General features: G+C 43.7%; 3 protein-coding genes across 5 annotated transcripts; 2 read left to right on the plus strand and 1 right to left on the minus strand.

The window, feature by feature from the left end:
• Positions 1 to 129: 129 nt before the first annotated feature.
• On the plus strand, positions 130 to 2,485 carry LOC135436832 (kanadaptin). Its single transcript, XM_064694557.1, has 3 exons — positions 130 to 1,357; positions 1,421 to 1,615; positions 1,679 to 2,485. The coding sequence occupies exons 1-3, from the start codon at positions 230 to 232 to the stop codon at positions 2,357 to 2,359; spliced, it is 2,004 nt and encodes a 667-aa protein (XP_064550627.1). The 5' UTR covers positions 130 to 229; the 3' UTR covers positions 2,360 to 2,485.
• Positions 2,486 to 2,978: 493 nt separating this feature from the next.
• ChT (choline transporter) lies at positions 2,979 to 8,536 on the plus strand. 3 transcript variants are annotated; one of them, XM_064694549.1, is made up of 7 exons: positions 2,979 to 3,523; positions 5,526 to 5,771; positions 5,834 to 5,941; positions 5,996 to 6,580; positions 6,642 to 6,963; positions 7,023 to 7,295; positions 7,356 to 8,536. In XM_064694549.1, the coding sequence occupies exons 2-7, from the start codon at positions 5,606 to 5,608 to the stop codon at positions 7,729 to 7,731; spliced, it is 1,830 nt and encodes a 609-aa protein (XP_064550619.1). In that variant the 5' UTR covers positions 2,979 to 3,523; positions 5,526 to 5,605; the 3' UTR covers positions 7,732 to 8,536. The 3 variants fall into 3 exon arrangements, with proteins under 3 accessions (XP_064550619.1, XP_064550618.1, XP_064550620.1); XM_064694548.1 differs by having other exon boundaries at positions 5,531 to 5,771; XM_064694550.1 differs by lacking the exon at positions 2,979 to 3,523 and having other exon boundaries at positions 5,509 to 5,771.
• Positions 8,537 to 11,857: 3,321 nt separating this feature from the next.
• Muc91C (Mucin 91C) lies at positions 11,858 to 15,955 on the minus strand. Its single transcript, XM_064694111.1, has 3 exons — positions 15,867 to 15,955; positions 14,237 to 14,285; positions 11,858 to 14,124 (listed from the first exon to the last, which is right to left on the minus strand). The coding sequence occupies exons 2-3, from the start codon at positions 14,255 to 14,257 to the stop codon at positions 11,974 to 11,976; spliced, it is 2,172 nt and encodes a 723-aa protein (XP_064550181.1). The 5' UTR covers positions 14,258 to 14,285; positions 15,867 to 15,955; the 3' UTR covers positions 11,858 to 11,973.
• Between the last annotated feature and the right edge of the window lie 490 nt (positions 15,956 to 16,445).

A 16,445-nucleotide genomic window follows, 5' to 3' on the forward strand; every position in this document is an offset into this window, starting at 1 on the left:
TATAGAACAGTCTGTGCCCAAAAATATATTGATATGTGCGGTATTTTTGATACGATAGGCTGTGGAAGTAATATCGCCAGATATCGTTAGCGCAAACATATCGATAGAAGTTCCGATAATTTGCGTACATCTCTAACGTACACAGAATTGCCAATTACCATCAAAGCCGAAAAGATACCAAAGAAAGGCGTTCGCAGGCCATGCGAAAACGTTTTGGCGGAATTGCAATATGATGGACGATTTCAAGGTGCCAGTTTCACCAGCCGCACCAGCCAGAAGCGAACATTTCGACGATGATCCGATGCCGACAGCTCCCAAGCCCAAAACGAACAGTGGCTGCCCCTACAAAGTGCCAAAATGGTCGCAGGCGCCTCCAGCTGAACAGGAATATAGATTCGAGGTGCTTAAGTCAGGTCAAATCATTGACGAAGTAAAGGATCTGCAGCAGCAAGCCATCTGGACCTTTGGCCGGCTGCCCGACAACGATGTGGCCATGGCGCATCCCACAATATCGCGATACCATGCCGTGCTCCAGTACAAGCCAAAGGCAACTCAGGAGGAGGAGGACGCGGACAGCTCGAAGCCCGATCAGCCCGAAGGCTGGTACATCTACGATCTGGGCAGCACACATGGCACCTTCCTCAACAAACAGCGCGTGCCGCCGCGCGTTTTCATACGAATTCGTGTCGGCCATATGCTGAAGCTGGGCAGCAGCACCCGAGTCTATATACTGCAGGGTCCCGGCGACGATGAGGAGCCCGAATCCGAGCTGTCGGTAACGGAGCTACGTGAACAGCGGGAGCAACAAGTGGCGGCAGCGGCCGCCGAAAAGCAGCGCAAGGCACTTGAAGCCGAGGAGCGGGAACGTAATGAAGGCGCCAGCTGGGGCATGAGCGAGGACGCGGACGAGGAGACCGATCTGGCGCACAATCCGTACGCGAGCACCAACAACGAGGAGCTATTCTTTGACGATCCCAAGCGCACGCTGCGCGGCTTCTTCGAACGCGAAGGCCTCAATCTTGAGTACAAATGCGATGAGCTGTCGCAAGCCTCGTTCGTTTGCCGTGTGGAGCTGCCCATAGACGACTCCAATGGCCGGCCCATTGTTGTGGAGGTCACGCACAAGGGTCGCAAGAAAGATTGCGTCGTGCAGTGCGCCTTGGAAGCGTGTCGCACGCTCGACCGGCACGGCGTGCTGCGGCAGGCGAATCAGGAGTCGCAGAAGCGCAAGCACCCGATGAAATCCGGCGACTCCGATGACGAGGACGAGTTCTGGGATCGCACGGGCGATGTGGCCAGGAAAAAGCAACGCAAGGCAAACACCAGTGCAAGTGTTACGCTCACCTACGACGACTTGGTAAAGGAACATTCGCTTTAAATAATCAATTAATTAATTACTTTTCATTAATTACTTTTTTAGCTGAAGCAGGAGCTGGAGCTGGATGCAGAGCTGCAGAAGGTCGAGCAGGAGATCGGCGCCTACCAGCAGAACGAGAAGCGCCTCAAGGAGCTGGCCGTCCAGCAGCAAAGCGACGGCGACGATCTGGACAACTTCATGGATACGCTCAGCGAAAATGTCACGCAGCTGGACAAGACAGAGATTAAAAAACTGAGGGTAAAGTCGAGCAAATCCACATATATTTATTTATATATTATATAACTTATGTCTTATTTGAAGATGGAGCAGCAAAGGATTAAAAGCGAGCAGCAAAAATTGCAGCGCCTCATAAAGATTGCCAAGCCGACGGACTTGCCATTTGTGACGCCCAACAACAAGACGTTGGACTCGAATGTGGCCAAGAAGCAGCTGCCGATGATTGGCAAGCGAAATCAATTTAGTAAATTTAAGGTGGTCAAAGCGGCGCCGAGCGTGCGAGCCAAGGCAGCCGACGAGCAGGAAGTCGAAGAGGAGGAAGAGGAGCAGGAGGAGAAGGAGAAGGAGGAGAAGGAGGAGGAGGAGGAGGGGAAGGAGGAGGCGCAGCAGTTGGAGGAGTTGACAAAGGAAACAGTTGCAAAGCCAGCAGCAGGAGAAGCCTCAAAGCAAGTAAAGCCAACGGCTGAGCCGCAAGTGGAACCGGACAAAAGCCAATTCCTTAAAGCTATTGAAGCGTCAGCTGAAACACCAACAGATCCAACTGAACCGGAGGAGGAGAGTGCCGATGAGGATGAGGAGGCGGCGGCTCACAAGAAGCGACGTCAACGGGCGCGACAACGGAACAGCAAGCAGCGCCAAGATGTGGACATGGATCTCAATGAGCTGGCCGAGCACGAGGATAGCGAAAAGTACGCCAAGTGGGTGCCGCCCACCAATCAAAGCGGGGACGGCTTTACGCACCTGAACGAAAAGTTCGGCTACTGAAAATACATTTAACTAGCGCTAAGCATAAATTCAAGTGTCTAACTAAAATATGTGTCTAACTAAAATATTATTAAGTTAAGCCATTAAATATTAAAAAATTTTTTTTTATATTTAAGACCTAGCAAAGCCTTAAACTTGTTCTATATTTTCTTCAAATTTGAATTTTAAGCCCAAAACGATTTATTCTAAAATCCGTGCGCTTCTCAACCCTATCTAAAATATAATTTAGCTAAGGCATTATATTTACAATTTTTTTTATTTTTAATTTGGATTGGATCCTGCTCTTTAATTTCTTTAAATTTAAATCTAAACTTCGAAACGATTTATTCTAAATGTGGGAAGCCTGCCGTGAGCTTCTCACCACACTGTTTGCGTATTCCCCACAGCTTGGCTGTGATAAGCCGCAGCTACCCCAGTTCCAGTTCAGTATGTTTTCCAGCCAGACTGTTGTTGCCTTCCAGTGGAACGAATGAACACATTACGAATTCCTGCGCACGTATAGAGAATGAATGCGGATTGTCGGTTGATTGCGCCGCTGTTAAGGCTCCAGCACTTGAACTTCCAATTCAGTTATAATTTTGCTACTCTTTTCGTCGGAACGGCGAACGGTTGAGCGTGCCACGAGTTTTTTTAGTTAACCGAAAAACGTCGAATCACATTTGTTTTCAATTTACAAAAAAAAAAAAAAACCATAATTAATTTAATTATTTATATCAACTTTGACAATTGAGTTTGCTTGAGCTAATTAAATTTGTTTTAATGCGGTCGCCACGTGCTTTCTCAATAGCCGGAGCACATGTGTGGGTTACATTTTAAAACGCGTAACAGTCCGTCTCAAAAGACGTCCCTGCGTTGGGGCGACTGCTGCCTGTTGTTGTTGGCCCGCGTTTAGCTAATCTCCAAGATATTCCTGGCAAAAAACACTCTGTTTCCTATATTAATTAACTGGTAGTTCAATTCGTGTCGTCTGTGATCTGATCGTATGAAAAAACATAACTCACTTGTTTAGGAAATGTTGCATAAGACAAGGCGCATTTGATTGGCGCGCGCATTTGCCGTCGTTAAAAGCAGCCACACATAACTTAACGCCTGCTTTGAACTTGGCACACTCACACACACTCGCCCACACACACACGCACACTTAAAGGTTTTACCATAGCTAAGGTGAGTTCGATTGCCCGCAAATGCAGTGGGACATGCGCAAAGATTGCGGCCTTCTCTCTGCCTGCCTCTAGGAGCAGCGCTTCCCCTTGGAAACTCTCTTGTTGTTGTTGTTGCTGTTGTTGTTGTAGTTGTTGTTTTTGCTTAATTGCCATTTATTTTGTGAATGAAGCTCTGCTCGCTTGATTATTGTTGTTGCGTACCGTTTAAATATACTTGACTCGTGTAGATATCAGAGCAAAAAAAAGTTCACTGTTCACAATGGTTCGCCTTAAGGTTCGGTTCAGGGCTGCAAATACACAGGGCTGCAAATTCAAATAAAAGCAATTAAGTTTCGGCTCGTTAACTCAGGCTAACATAATCTTGAGTCCAGCTTTTGTTATTGTTATGTTAATGTTAATGAAACAATTAAATTAATAATTATTATTTATTATTATTATTATTTATTATTATTATTATTTTTATTATTAAAAACATTATTTAATGTCAGTCATAGTTTTATATACAAATTGCGGTCTAAATTTTGCTCTTTAAAAGAAATTGACATCTATCAAACATGGTTAGATAAATCCAATGATTAGTGCTCAATTTTTAAAAAGTTTCTGGTTCGGTTCGGCACTCTGTTCGGTTGTTTTGTGGGCTTGTTTTAAGTTTTGGTTCATAGTAAAGGATAAATTGGAGTTCCGTGCTCGAACTGGTTCGGTTCAAACTCGTTTTGCAGCTGTGATAGATATACATTCATTTTTATCGTAAATCTTCATTTTTATCATAAATCTTCATTTTTATCGTAAATCTTTATTTTCATCGTAAATCTTCAGTGTTAATCGTAAATCTTCAGTATTTATCTTAAATTTTTAGTGTTTATCGTAAATGTTCATTTTTATCGTAAATCTTTATCTTTATCGTAAGCCTTCATTTTTATCATAAATCTTCCTTTTTATCGTAAATCTTTAGTGCTTATCGTAAATCTTTTTTTAACGTAAATCTTCATTTTGATCGTAAATCTTAAGTGTTTATCGTAAATGTTCATTTTAATCGTAAATCTTCACTTAGCACATACTCGACTCATACAGTTATTATAGATTGTATCCATCCAGCCTGACTAATTGGCGGCTGTCGCTTAACATAATTGGTGAGAACCTTTTAAAGCAGCTCCTATTGCAATTTGCCGCGTTGTTAGTTAATTGGGCGCCATTTAGAGGGACAGCGCAGGAGAAAATAAGTGCAGAATGTCATTGCGCCTCATTTGGCTCATGGCTTATCCTTGCGCAAAGGTCAGTTGCGGGCGGTTGGCCTTGGCTAAGGGGGCGGTGGGAGGGGCGGGAGAGGGGGGTGTTGTAAAATGCAATAGCTTCATATTTAATGCTGCATGAAAACTTAATTGACAAACAAGAAGGAACAGACTGGAAAGGGTCAAGCATATCCTAGTAGTTATATAATAGAAGTTCTCTGTTATTATTTTCTTTAATATTTTTATTTAATATTATAATTATTAAATATTTACTTTGCTACAAATTATTCATTTGAAAATACTGAAAAATGGAATTGTTATTAAAAATATCATTTGCATAATTATTTTGATTTTAATTATTATGGGATTTAACCCAGAAATATAAATTTGACCCTATACATATCGATTTTTTAAACTTTTTGAAAAGTTTTCATTTAAATTTCTATAATAATGTAATAGAATTCAGGATCGATTATTTCTATAGGATGTGCATGATATAGTGATAAGATTTGGCCTAAACACAGCTGAATATTATTATGCTTTAATTAAATTATTATTATTTAAATTAAATTAAAAAAAAAATGAATATGCCAAGTTTGATGCAATTAAAAACTGAGAGATTAGTTCAAGTGGAAGAAGTATGCTTGTGTGCGTTGCATATACCCTACGCCTAAACCCTTTCCTAGGGTATATAAAGTGCAATCTGAGCGCATGCGAAGCTATTTATAATTATGCTCCAGGCCAATCCTCACTCCAGTCTCCACTCTCTGTAAGGTCAGACCCAACGCAAAAGTATTAACTTCCAAGCCAGAAGTCTTTGCCCGAAAGGAAAGGAATCCCTTTAGCGCAACAAGATGATCAGCATCGCCGGCTTGGCGAGCATTGTGCTCTTCTATGCTCTAATCCTGGCCGTGGGCATTTGGGCGGGCCGCAAGAAGCAGGCGGGCAACGATTCCGAGGAGGAGGTCATGCTGGCGGGTCGCTCCATCGGACTCTTCGTCGGCATCTTCACCATGACAGGTGAGTGGGATGAGTCAGCCGTGAATCCCCGACTAAGCTAAACCGTATCCGTAATCCTCCAGCTACTTGGGTGGGCGGGGGCTACATAAACGGCACGGCGGAAGCGATATACACCTCGGGCCTGGTCTGGTGCCAGGCGCCCTTTGGCTATGCGCTCAGCCTGGTCTTTGGTAAGATTCCCAATCCTTCTTCCGCTTGATTGTGTACTGATTCCCTTTGTTCAGGCGGCATCTTCTTTGCCAATCCCATGCGCAAGCAGGGCTACATAACCATGCTGGATCCTCTCCAGGATTCGTTTGGTGAGCGCATGGGCGGCCTTCTGTTCCTGCCCGCGCTCTGCGGCGAGGTTTTTTGGGCTGCCGGCATTTTGGCCGCCTTGGGCGCCACATTGTCGGTGATCATAGACATGGATCATCGCACCTCGGTTATCCTTTCGTCCGGCATTGCCATATTCTATACGCTCTTTGGCGGACTCTATTCGGTTGCCTACACGGATGTGATTCAGTTGTTCTGCATCTTTATTGGCTTGTGGATGTGCATACCCTTCGCCTGGACCAATGAGCATGTGCGCAGCCTCAGCGACATGGAGGTGGACTGGATTGGCCATGTCGAGCCAAAGATGCGCTGGTACTACATCGACTATGGCCTGCTGCTGATCTTTGGTGGCATACCCTGGCAGGTGTACTTTCAGCGCGTGCTCTCCAGCAAGACGGCGGGACGGGCACAGCTGTTGTCCTATGTCGCCGCCGCCGGCTGCATCCTGATGGCCATTCCGCCCGTGCTCATCGGCGCCATAGCCAAGGCGACCCGTGAGTACTACCAGCTAATCTCCAGCTTAATCCTGGCTAATCCTTGCTCAATCCTTGCCAGCCTGGAACGAGACGGAGTACACGGGTCCGTATCCGTTGACCGTGGACGAGACCAGCATGATTTTGCCCATGGTCCTGCAATATTTGACGCCCGATTTCGTGTCCTTCTTTGGACTCGGCGCCGTCTCCGCCGCCGTCATGTCCTCCGCGGACTCCTCCGTGCTTTCCGCCGCCTCGATGTTCGCACGCAACGTCTACAAATTGATATTCCGCCAGAAGGCATCCGAAATGGAAATCATTTGGGTGATGCGCGTCGCCATCATAGTTGTGGGCATCCTGGCGACCATCATGGCCCTGACCATACCCTCCATTTACGGACTATGGTAATGTACCCTAATCCTTTCTAGCACTTCATCTGATTTAGTCCCTCGACTCTTTGCAGGTCCATGTGCTCGGATCTGGTGTATGTCATCCTGTTCCCGCAGCTGCTGATGGTCGTCCACTTCAAGAAGCATTGCAATACCTACGGCAGCCTGGCTGCCTATATTATTGCCCTGTTCATCCGGTTGTCCGGAGGCGAGGCCATCTTGGGTCTGCCGGCGCTTATACACTATCCGGGCTACGATGTGGAGACGAATACGCAGCTGTTTCCCTTCCGCACCATGGCCATGCTGATCAGCCTGATCACGCTCGTCTTTGTCTCCTGGTGGACCAAGTGAGTATTTCCCGGGCTTTTATCCCAATCATCCCGTTGTGAATCCGTCTCCCGCTGCAGAATGATGTTCGAGTCCGGCAAGCTGCCGCCCAGCTACGACTATTTCCGCTGCGTGGTCAACATACCGGAGGATGTGCAGCGTGTCGGTGATCCGGCCGAGTCCGGCGAGCAGCTGTCCGTCATGGCGGGTCCCCTGGCGCGCTCCTACGGCGCCGCCACCATGGCCGGCAAGGATGAGCGCAACGGACGCATCAATCCGGCACTGGAGTCCGACGATGATTTGCCCGTGGCCGAGGCAAGGCGCCTGAATCAGCAGACGGCGCAGTCGCAGGTCCAGAAGATGATCGACTCGGCCACAGGCAAGGCGGGCGGGGGCGGCGGACAAAGTCAGGGCGTGGCCATGCCCACGCCGGAACAGGATAATACGGCCTTCTGAGCGAAGTCCGCCTCCAAGGTCGGCGACTTTTAGTTACTACAAATTATGTTTGAGTTGGGCTTTGTTTTTTTTGAGGATGTATACATCACGCGCGATGTATATTTGATGTACGTTAAACACACAAGTGCTCAGGTATAAAGTGCAGAATGTTGCGTTTAAAGTTTATAATTATTTTGCCATAGTTCTAAATATAGTTTCTGATAGAGGGATAAAGCTTTTTAATTTAATTAATTAATTAATTTTATTATAATTTTAATTTGTCATTAAGGAGGCTTTGAGTAGAGTAAATGGAATACATATAGTTCAATTGACGCGTTAACCAAATGTATAAATGTTATATAAAACGATAAACTGATCGATAAGTCGATAAACGCGAAATCGATAAACGTGAAATCGATAAACGTGAAATCGATAAACGTGAAATCGATAAGCGTGAAATCGATAAACGTGAAATCGATAAACGTAAAATCGATAAACGTGAAATTGATAAACGTGAAATCGATAAACGTGAAATCGATAAAAAAAAACATATCAATGAAAACTGAAAGCAACTGAAAACATATCAAATGCATTTCCCATTTGCGCGAGAAATGCATACAAATACGTATTATTCAATAGAGTTTAAAGAAGAAGAACGAACATATATACCTATATATAGTATAAATGATATATATAATATATATTTTATCCCGTCACGTTCATTTGTTTCGTGTCATTTATGTAGCTGAAAAAAAAATTGGCAATTTTATTGATCCTAACAAATTTAGGTGCATATAATGTGAATCATGTGTCCTTCCACAAATAAATCAAAGCTGACTAAACGTACAGAAAGTAATTAAAGAAATACTCAAATAGAATGCAATAAATAACTAATACATATCAACTGAAGAATGAATAGAAAATGCAAATGGAATATAAGTTAGTGGAGCGTTATATAGACAAAAGAATTTTAGCTGCTCTCAAAGAGCGAAATATGCCCCAAAAAAAAAACCCAAAAGCTATACCAAGATCATAGTACCTACAATTACCATATACATACAAATATTTATATATAAATATATATATATATATAAATATATATATATATAGAGAAGGCAATTGAATTTAGAAAGTTTATACCAGCTGGTCTCTGATAACCGAAACCAAAATACAAAACTATTGAAAAGTTTTTCATTTCGTAATTCTCTTGGCTCGTTTGTTAAAATTTAGTTCCATCAGCTGCTATGGAACAGATTTAATCTAACTAATATCATATAATATGTGTTATATAAAACTTGATAAGGTTTAAGTAATTAAATGTTGACTGCTTTTTGATTGAACTTTACCTAAGCAAATTGTAAAAGTAAAAGCATACTATATACTATATACTATATATATATATATATATCTGTTCTTGCTGTTGTTACCTGCTGTTAATTGTTATATTGTCTCATTTATTTCTCTGAGTGTGTTTCTTTTGCTAAATAGTCGAGTTTGTTTGGGCAACTCTTTAGCAAATTGTTAAATGGAAGTTAAGTCACCTTTTTTGTATATATATAGGAAAGTAACTTAATTGCATTGTTTAAGCAACTTACTAACAACCAAAAACCACCAACTATTTTATGTATTAACAATCTAACGGGATCTGAGCAATGAATTGAACTAGCCAATTAATAGGCAATTATAGGGTATCAGAGCACACGTTCACCCATTATTGTTGTCTAATCAATTGATGTACACATAACATACCCATTAGAGCGGCATATTACAATTATGTTACGATATACAATATATATACGATCAAATTATACCAAAAAAAACGAAAATACATATCAATGTTTAAAGCATAGCAAAAGGCAAACTAAAAAAAAAATGCCAGAGAATAATAAAAAATTATTTAATAAACAAATATATATATATATATATTAAAATGGTTTCTTTGTTGATGCAAATGCCGTGTAATTATTTATGCTTCTGTTTCGCAAGTTAACTCGATTTACATTTATTTACATGTAATGTCATCTTATGCAATGCCAACAAACAAACAAAAGCTGCCTAATGACAAAATTTTAAAACAATGCTAACTCTATTATCGTAAGCGGAAATTTCCCATCATAACAAATGCAGTTTCCACCAGTTGGATGGAGAGGGGGGGGGGGGGAGTCTGCTCCAAGTTAAAGAGCAAATGGCAACTGGATCCAAGCAGCAGAAGATCACAGAGCGAGAGAGAGAAGATCATCTGACGCTGGAGGAGATGTCAGCCTATGTGAAGTATTTATATTGCAGCTCTTAGAAGTAAATTAGTTTACTAATTCGCCTAGGTACACTGGAAGAAAAAGTTGGTTTCGTTTAATTAAACTTAAAATTTAAATTAAGAAGTTGACTTCATTTTAGACATTTTATTTGAAAGACTTCGGATCTCTATAAACATAATTTTATTTATTTATTTTTAATTTTTTAAATTTAAATTTTAAATTTTATTTCATTTTGTTGTCGTTATTTTGTTTTTGAACTTTAAATTAAACTTAGTAGTTTAATAAGTTCTATTTTATTTATTTTTAATTTTTTTAAATTTAAATTTTATTTTATTTTGTTATTTGTTTTTAAACTTGAAATTAAATTAAGAAGTTGACTTCTCATTTTAAACGTTTTGCTTTAAAGTTAATAGACTTCAGATCGCTTCTAAGCTTTATTTTATTTATTTTTTATTTTAAAATTAAAATTTTACTTATTTTAATTCTTTTTGTTTAGAATTTTATTGCTGAAAATCTATAAATTTAAAGTGAATTAATTGGAAGTTTCTAGTTCAAGCTACCGCAAAATTCATATTAATTTATAAACATTTATTTATTTTTTGTTTATTTTTTATTTATTTATCTATTTATTCATTTATTTTTTATTTATTTATTGTATAATTTTTGTTCTTGTGCAGTGCAATTCTTAACTGAAAATTAGTAAAAAGATCTCTTAATTAAGAATTACTTATTATATATTTTAATATTTTTTTAAGACAGCCAAAAGGTAGCCAGCTAAGTTTGTAGGCGTGTAATAGTATATCTAATTTTAAGTTGGGCTCATTATGTTGCTGCACTTGTGCAATTAGCTTGTAATCTTAATTAGATACAAGCCGCAACAAGCCGCAACAAGTTGCCGCTCATCACAAGTTCATATCTGGCGTCGCACAAGAATTGCCCTCTAATTGATGTTGTTGCTGTTTTTGTTGCTGTTGTTGTTGTTGCTGTCGTCGTGGATGTTGCTGTCGTGTATGTTGCTGCTGTGTTGCACATGTTGCTGGCAGCTAAATATCCGGTATTTTTCATGAGATTTGCATAAATATCTTTTGAGCCTTCAACTGTCATTCGGCTGATCGTTTGCTGCCAATTAGCAGGGCGGAAGAATTTCACGAATGTCATGAGTGGAAGTGAGAGGAAGTCATCGCCGAGATCTCACTCAAGAAGTCGAATTCAAATAAGTCAAAGAACAGGCGAGAGCACGACTAGAAAATACCCTTTAACCAGCTCGTGGAAAGGGGAAGGTAAATAAAATGTTTAATAATTGATGTATGCTGCAAATCGATATTTATCGATAATTTAAATTTCTAAAAAGAACCTAGCTGCAAATCGATACTTATTGATAGTTTAAATATCTGAAAAGAACGTATATGCAAATCGATATTTATCGACACTTTAATTTTCTTACAAGAAGAAAGTAGCTGCCAATCGATGTTTATCGATTTCGAGGAAAAATACCCTGTGTGAATGTGGGCGGCACTAAGGAATATAAAATATTCTTCATCTGTGAATAGCTTTTATAATCTTTGAGGTATGCCTAAAAAAATGTAGCTGCAAATCGATATTTATCGACTTTGCCTTCTTCCGCCGATATCTATCGATAATATTTATCGATAATTAAAATTTCTATATAATCCTCAAGATGAACTTCATTCGGAGACACCTTCTTCCTTTCCTTCTTGCCCATTTCAAAATGTTATTTTTTTTTTTTAGAAATAATTGTCTCTTCTTCTTTATTAAACAATCGATAAGTATTATGTCTAACGCATGTTACAACTAAAATTGGGGTCGTACAGCGGGTTTCGAGATTTTCTCAAGATGCGAATAATTTACAATTGAGGTTAATTTTTTTTTCTAGAGCAGCGAATGAGTTTTGGATGAAATGCAGCTGAGCGGATTAGCAGAACTGTGGAGTATTCTAAGGCACTGGATCGAATGTGGCACCCGACTCTCCGACTCCTCCGACTCGTGCTCACTTCTTGCGGTAGGTGTAGCCGCCGTTGGAGCTGTAGCCCTGCTGAATGGTCTCGGGCACCTGGCTGGGCGCCGAGTAGGCGTAGCCGGAATCCTGGGCGGGTGCGCCGTAGGAAGACGCGGGACCGCTGGGAATGCTATCGCCATTGGGTGCGCCATAGCTGCTGGAGGGAGCTGGAGCTGGTGCGCCATAGCTGCTGGAGGGGCCCGTGGAGTAGCCACCGCTGTTGGAGGATGAGGATGATGACGAGCTGGAGCCGAAGGAGGATCCGCCATGCGAGCTAAAGCCGCCGGAGGAATGGGAACTGGCTGGTGCTCCATATGAGCTGGAGGGCGCCGCCGGGTAAGGTCCTCCACTGCTTCCACCTGCACTGGGTGCGGAGTAGGAGCTGGATGGACCCGAGCTTGGAGCTCCATATGAGCTGGAGGGAGCAGCAGGATAGGGTCCTCCACTGCTAGCTCCGGGACTGGGTGCAGAGTAGGAGCTGGATGGAGCTCCATATGAACTAGAAGGAGCAGATGGATAGGGTCCTCCGCTGCTTGATCCTGAGCTAGGTGCCGAGTAGGAGCTTGAAGGAGCTTTCGGTGCACCATATGAGCTAGAGGGAGCTGAGGGGTAGGGTCCACCACTGCTGGAGCCGGAACTAGGTGCAGAGTAGGAGCTGGATGGCGCTGAATAGGAGCTGGATGGAGCAGAGCTTGGTGCTCCATATGAGCTAGAGGGAGCAGCAGGATAGGGACCACCGCTGCTAGCTCCGGGGCTAGGTGCAGAGTAGGAGCTGGATGGAGCTCCATATGAACTAGAAGGAGCAGATGGATAGGGTCCTCCGCTGCTTGATCCTGAGCTAGGAGCCGAGTAGGAGCTGGATGGGGCAGATGCATAGGAGCCACCGCTGCTGGCGCCCGAGCTGGGTGCCAAATATGAGTTAGAGGGAGCCGGTGCCGAGTAGGAGCTGGATGGGGCAGAGCTTGGTGCTCCGTAAGAGCTGGAAGGTGCTGCGGGATAGGGACCACCGCTGCTCGCTCCGGGACTTGGTGCAGAGTAGGAGCTGGATGGAGCTCCATATGAGCTGGAAGGAGCAGACGGATAAGGCCCTCCGCTGCTTGAACCCGAGCTAGGAGCCGAATAGGAGCTGGATGGGGCGGATGCATAGGAACCACCGCTGTTCGCACTTGGGCTGGGCGCGGAGTACGAGCTGGATGGGCCGGAGCTTGGTGCTCCGTAAGAGCTGGAAGGAGCAGCTGGATAAGGTCCACCTCCGTTGGATCCCGAGCTAGGAGCCGAGTAAGAGCTGGATGGGCCGGAGCTTGGTGCGCCATATGAGCTGGAAGGAGCTGCTGGATAGGATCCACCGCTGTTGGCACCTGGGCTCGGTGCGGAGTAGGACGAGGAAGGTGCTCCATAGCTGGAAGAAGGCGGCGAAATCGGATGGAAGGAGCTGGAGCTGGAGCTGGAAGGAGCGCCGTATGATGATGAGGGTGGTGCCGGACCGGCTGGGCCAGAGGCGTAGCCGGAGCTGCCAAGGCTCTGCGTCTTGGAGGGAGCGCCGTAGTTGGTCGCCGGAGCCGAGGGCGACGGCAGGAAGCTGCTCACGCTGGGCGCACCATAGCCTGAGGATGGACGAGCTGGCGCGCCATAGCTGGCGGATGGTGGCGCCTGCTTGGGCGGGCCGTATCTGGACGAGGGCGGAGCGGGCGCACCGTAGCTCTGCGAAGGCGGCGAAGATTTCGGTGGACCGTAGCTGTTCGAGGGACGACGCGCTTGTTGTTGCTTCCTGGGCGGTCCGTACGATTGACTGGGCCGGCTGGGCGGCGCACCATAGCTGGAGGATGGGGGTGGCGCGGGACGAGCAGGTGGTCCATAGGAGCTGGCAGGTGGTCCATAGGAGCTGGAGGGTCTCTGGGGATACGGACCGCCCGAGGAGCCGCCGCCGGGCGCCGAGTAGCTGCTGGACGGAGCTGGACGCGCATTGAAAGACGGCGCCGGGCCCGAGGCGGGCGGCAAATAGGAGCTGGCCGGCGGTGCGCCATACTTGGACGAGGGTCGTCCGCCCGACGAAGGCGGCGGCAAATACGCATTGTTCAGCGGCGGCTCGGCGGCAACATCGGTGGGCAGCAGGAAGGCAGCGACGGCAATGACGCCAAAAAGCTAAAGGAAAAATAAACGAAACAAAAAGAAAATGTTGCGAAAATGAGGAAATTAGTTTTCTGTGCCAAAAGCGAGTAATCCGGGAAGGGGGGTGGGGGGGTCCATGGCTTACCACGGCGAATGACGAGCGCATCTTGGCTGAGGTCTGCGAATTGGCCAGGCTGCAAAAAAACGGAGTGTGTAAAAGAAAGTAAATGGCCGAGAAATAAATGAAGCTAATGTTGCATAAGTTATCTATATTTTTTTCTTCCCATACGCATTATGGCTATTGACCCGGGTCAGGGGTCAAGTCAGGGGTCAAGCCTCAATCAGCGGCTCATCAATCTTGCTGCCAAACTTGCTGTCAATGCCAAGAACTCCGGCTCCGGAGCAGCCGGAGCGTATCGCTTGGCCCCAAAATTTACATAATTCACTTTTGCTTTGGCCACAGAAAAGAAAATCGCGAAGTGAAACTTTTCCTTTATTGAATAAAGGGTTTTTCCCGCCCAAAGCTGGATCGTGTCGTGGATTTTATGACTTTGACTCCAACTTTGACTGCAGCTGAATGGGAGCCCATTCCAAGCCTCGACAATCATTTTTGCTCTGGAGCTCTTGCCAATTATGGCCATGTTCACTTTCAATTGTTGTCTTTATTTTTTGTCTTTGCTCACCATTCGACGCGTCGTCTTTTTTTTTATTGCGAAGTCGAAAAAAAAGCCAATTGTAATTATTTTTCGAGCCCAACTTAAGTGCTGACAGCTTTGACCCGCTCACTGTGGCAATAACACATATTTTTCGTTTTTCTTTTATGTGCCAACATTTCTAATTGGGCATTATGTAAGGCTCATGGCAGCGGCTAACATGCATTGTAAATGCTCATGTTAAATGTCAAGTTGTGCTTTGAAATATTGCAAACTATTGCAATAAGTTGTAATCAATAATAACTGTTTAAATGGATTACAAAATCCAAGCTGTAAAACTGTGCCTGGTGTTAAACTTGATGTTAAGCATGCCCTTATCTTAACATGCATTGTAAATGCTCATGTTAAATGTCAAGTTGTGCTTTGAAATATTGCAAACTATTACAATAAGTTGTAATCAATGTATTTATTGATTAATGGAATTCCGAAAAGCTTAGCCCGTAGTTGGTTAAAAAAAACCTGGCTGCAAACTTGATGTTAAGCATGCGCTTATCTAAGGTAAGCGCTTGCAGCGTCTAATATACATTGTAAGTTGTAATCAATGTATTTATTGATTAATGGGATTCTGAAAAGTTGAAGCCGTAGTTGGTTACAAAATCTAGGCTGTAAAAATGTTCCTAGTGTTAAACTGGAAGTTAAGCATGCGCTTATCTTAGCATGCTAACATGCATTGCAAATGTTCATGTCAAGTTGTGCGTTGAAAATATGCAAACTATTGCAATAAGTTGTAATCAATAAATACTGCTTAAAAGCTGAAGCCGTAGTTGGTTAAAAAAAATCCAGGCTGTAAACTTGATGTTAAGATAATCTCTTGGATCATGGCTAACATGCATTGTAGCTGTTAATGTTAAATGCAAACGCCAGAGGGCGTCAATTTGTGCGAGCTATTGTAATCAATAAATACAGCTTAAATGGATTCTTAAAAGCAGGCTGTAAACTGGATGTTAAGCATGCGCTTAGCTTAGTTAAGCTCTTGGCTCTGCGGTTAACTGTCGTTTAACTTTTGAATACACTTTTGTTTACACTTTAACAACTTTTATCCTTCGCGATGTGCACACTAACCGTTTAAAAGGCAACAGCAGCTTATGAGTTGGAGGTTTTATTTGGTTTTGGTTGCTGAAGATGGTTTTTGCTGCTGCTCTGCCGAAAGCCGAATGCAAACTACTCTGTGGTCTGGTGCGGCGCATGCACTTTTATACGAAAGCCGCCTGGCGTCCCAGCCAAGCTGAACGAACATCATAACTGGGCAGAGGCACAGGCAGAGGCAGAGGCAGAGGCAAGAGCCGAAAAATAAAGCTTCGAGCCAAACACAATGAGCGCCAACATGTTTTCAATTTCGTATTTTATGTAACACCAAATGCACTCTTCAAAGCCGAATCACTCAGCCAGCATCTACATTCAACATGCCACAAACAACAGCAGCAGCAAGTAAGACGACTCTGTTCATGGCTGACAGACTAGGCAATACCCTGTAGCTAGGATTGGGCTATAGCTCTATAGATAATCCATGTTCTGGAAAATTAACTATACATCTGTGTTTGCTGTGTGATCGTTCTTAAATTATCAGTTATTTAAACTCGCTTTCAAAATATCCAGAAATTTTCAATGCTTCATTCCAATTTTTGCGATAGTTATGCAAGG

The sequence above is a fragment of the Drosophila montana genome, unplaced genomic scaffold (assembly GCF_035044405.1).
Source record: "Drosophila montana isolate Dmon_TW-CO22-7 unplaced genomic scaffold, ASM3504440v1 contig_3733_1, whole genome shotgun sequence".
Taxonomy (NCBI): Eukaryota; Metazoa; Arthropoda; class Insecta; order Diptera; family Drosophilidae; genus Drosophila; species Drosophila montana.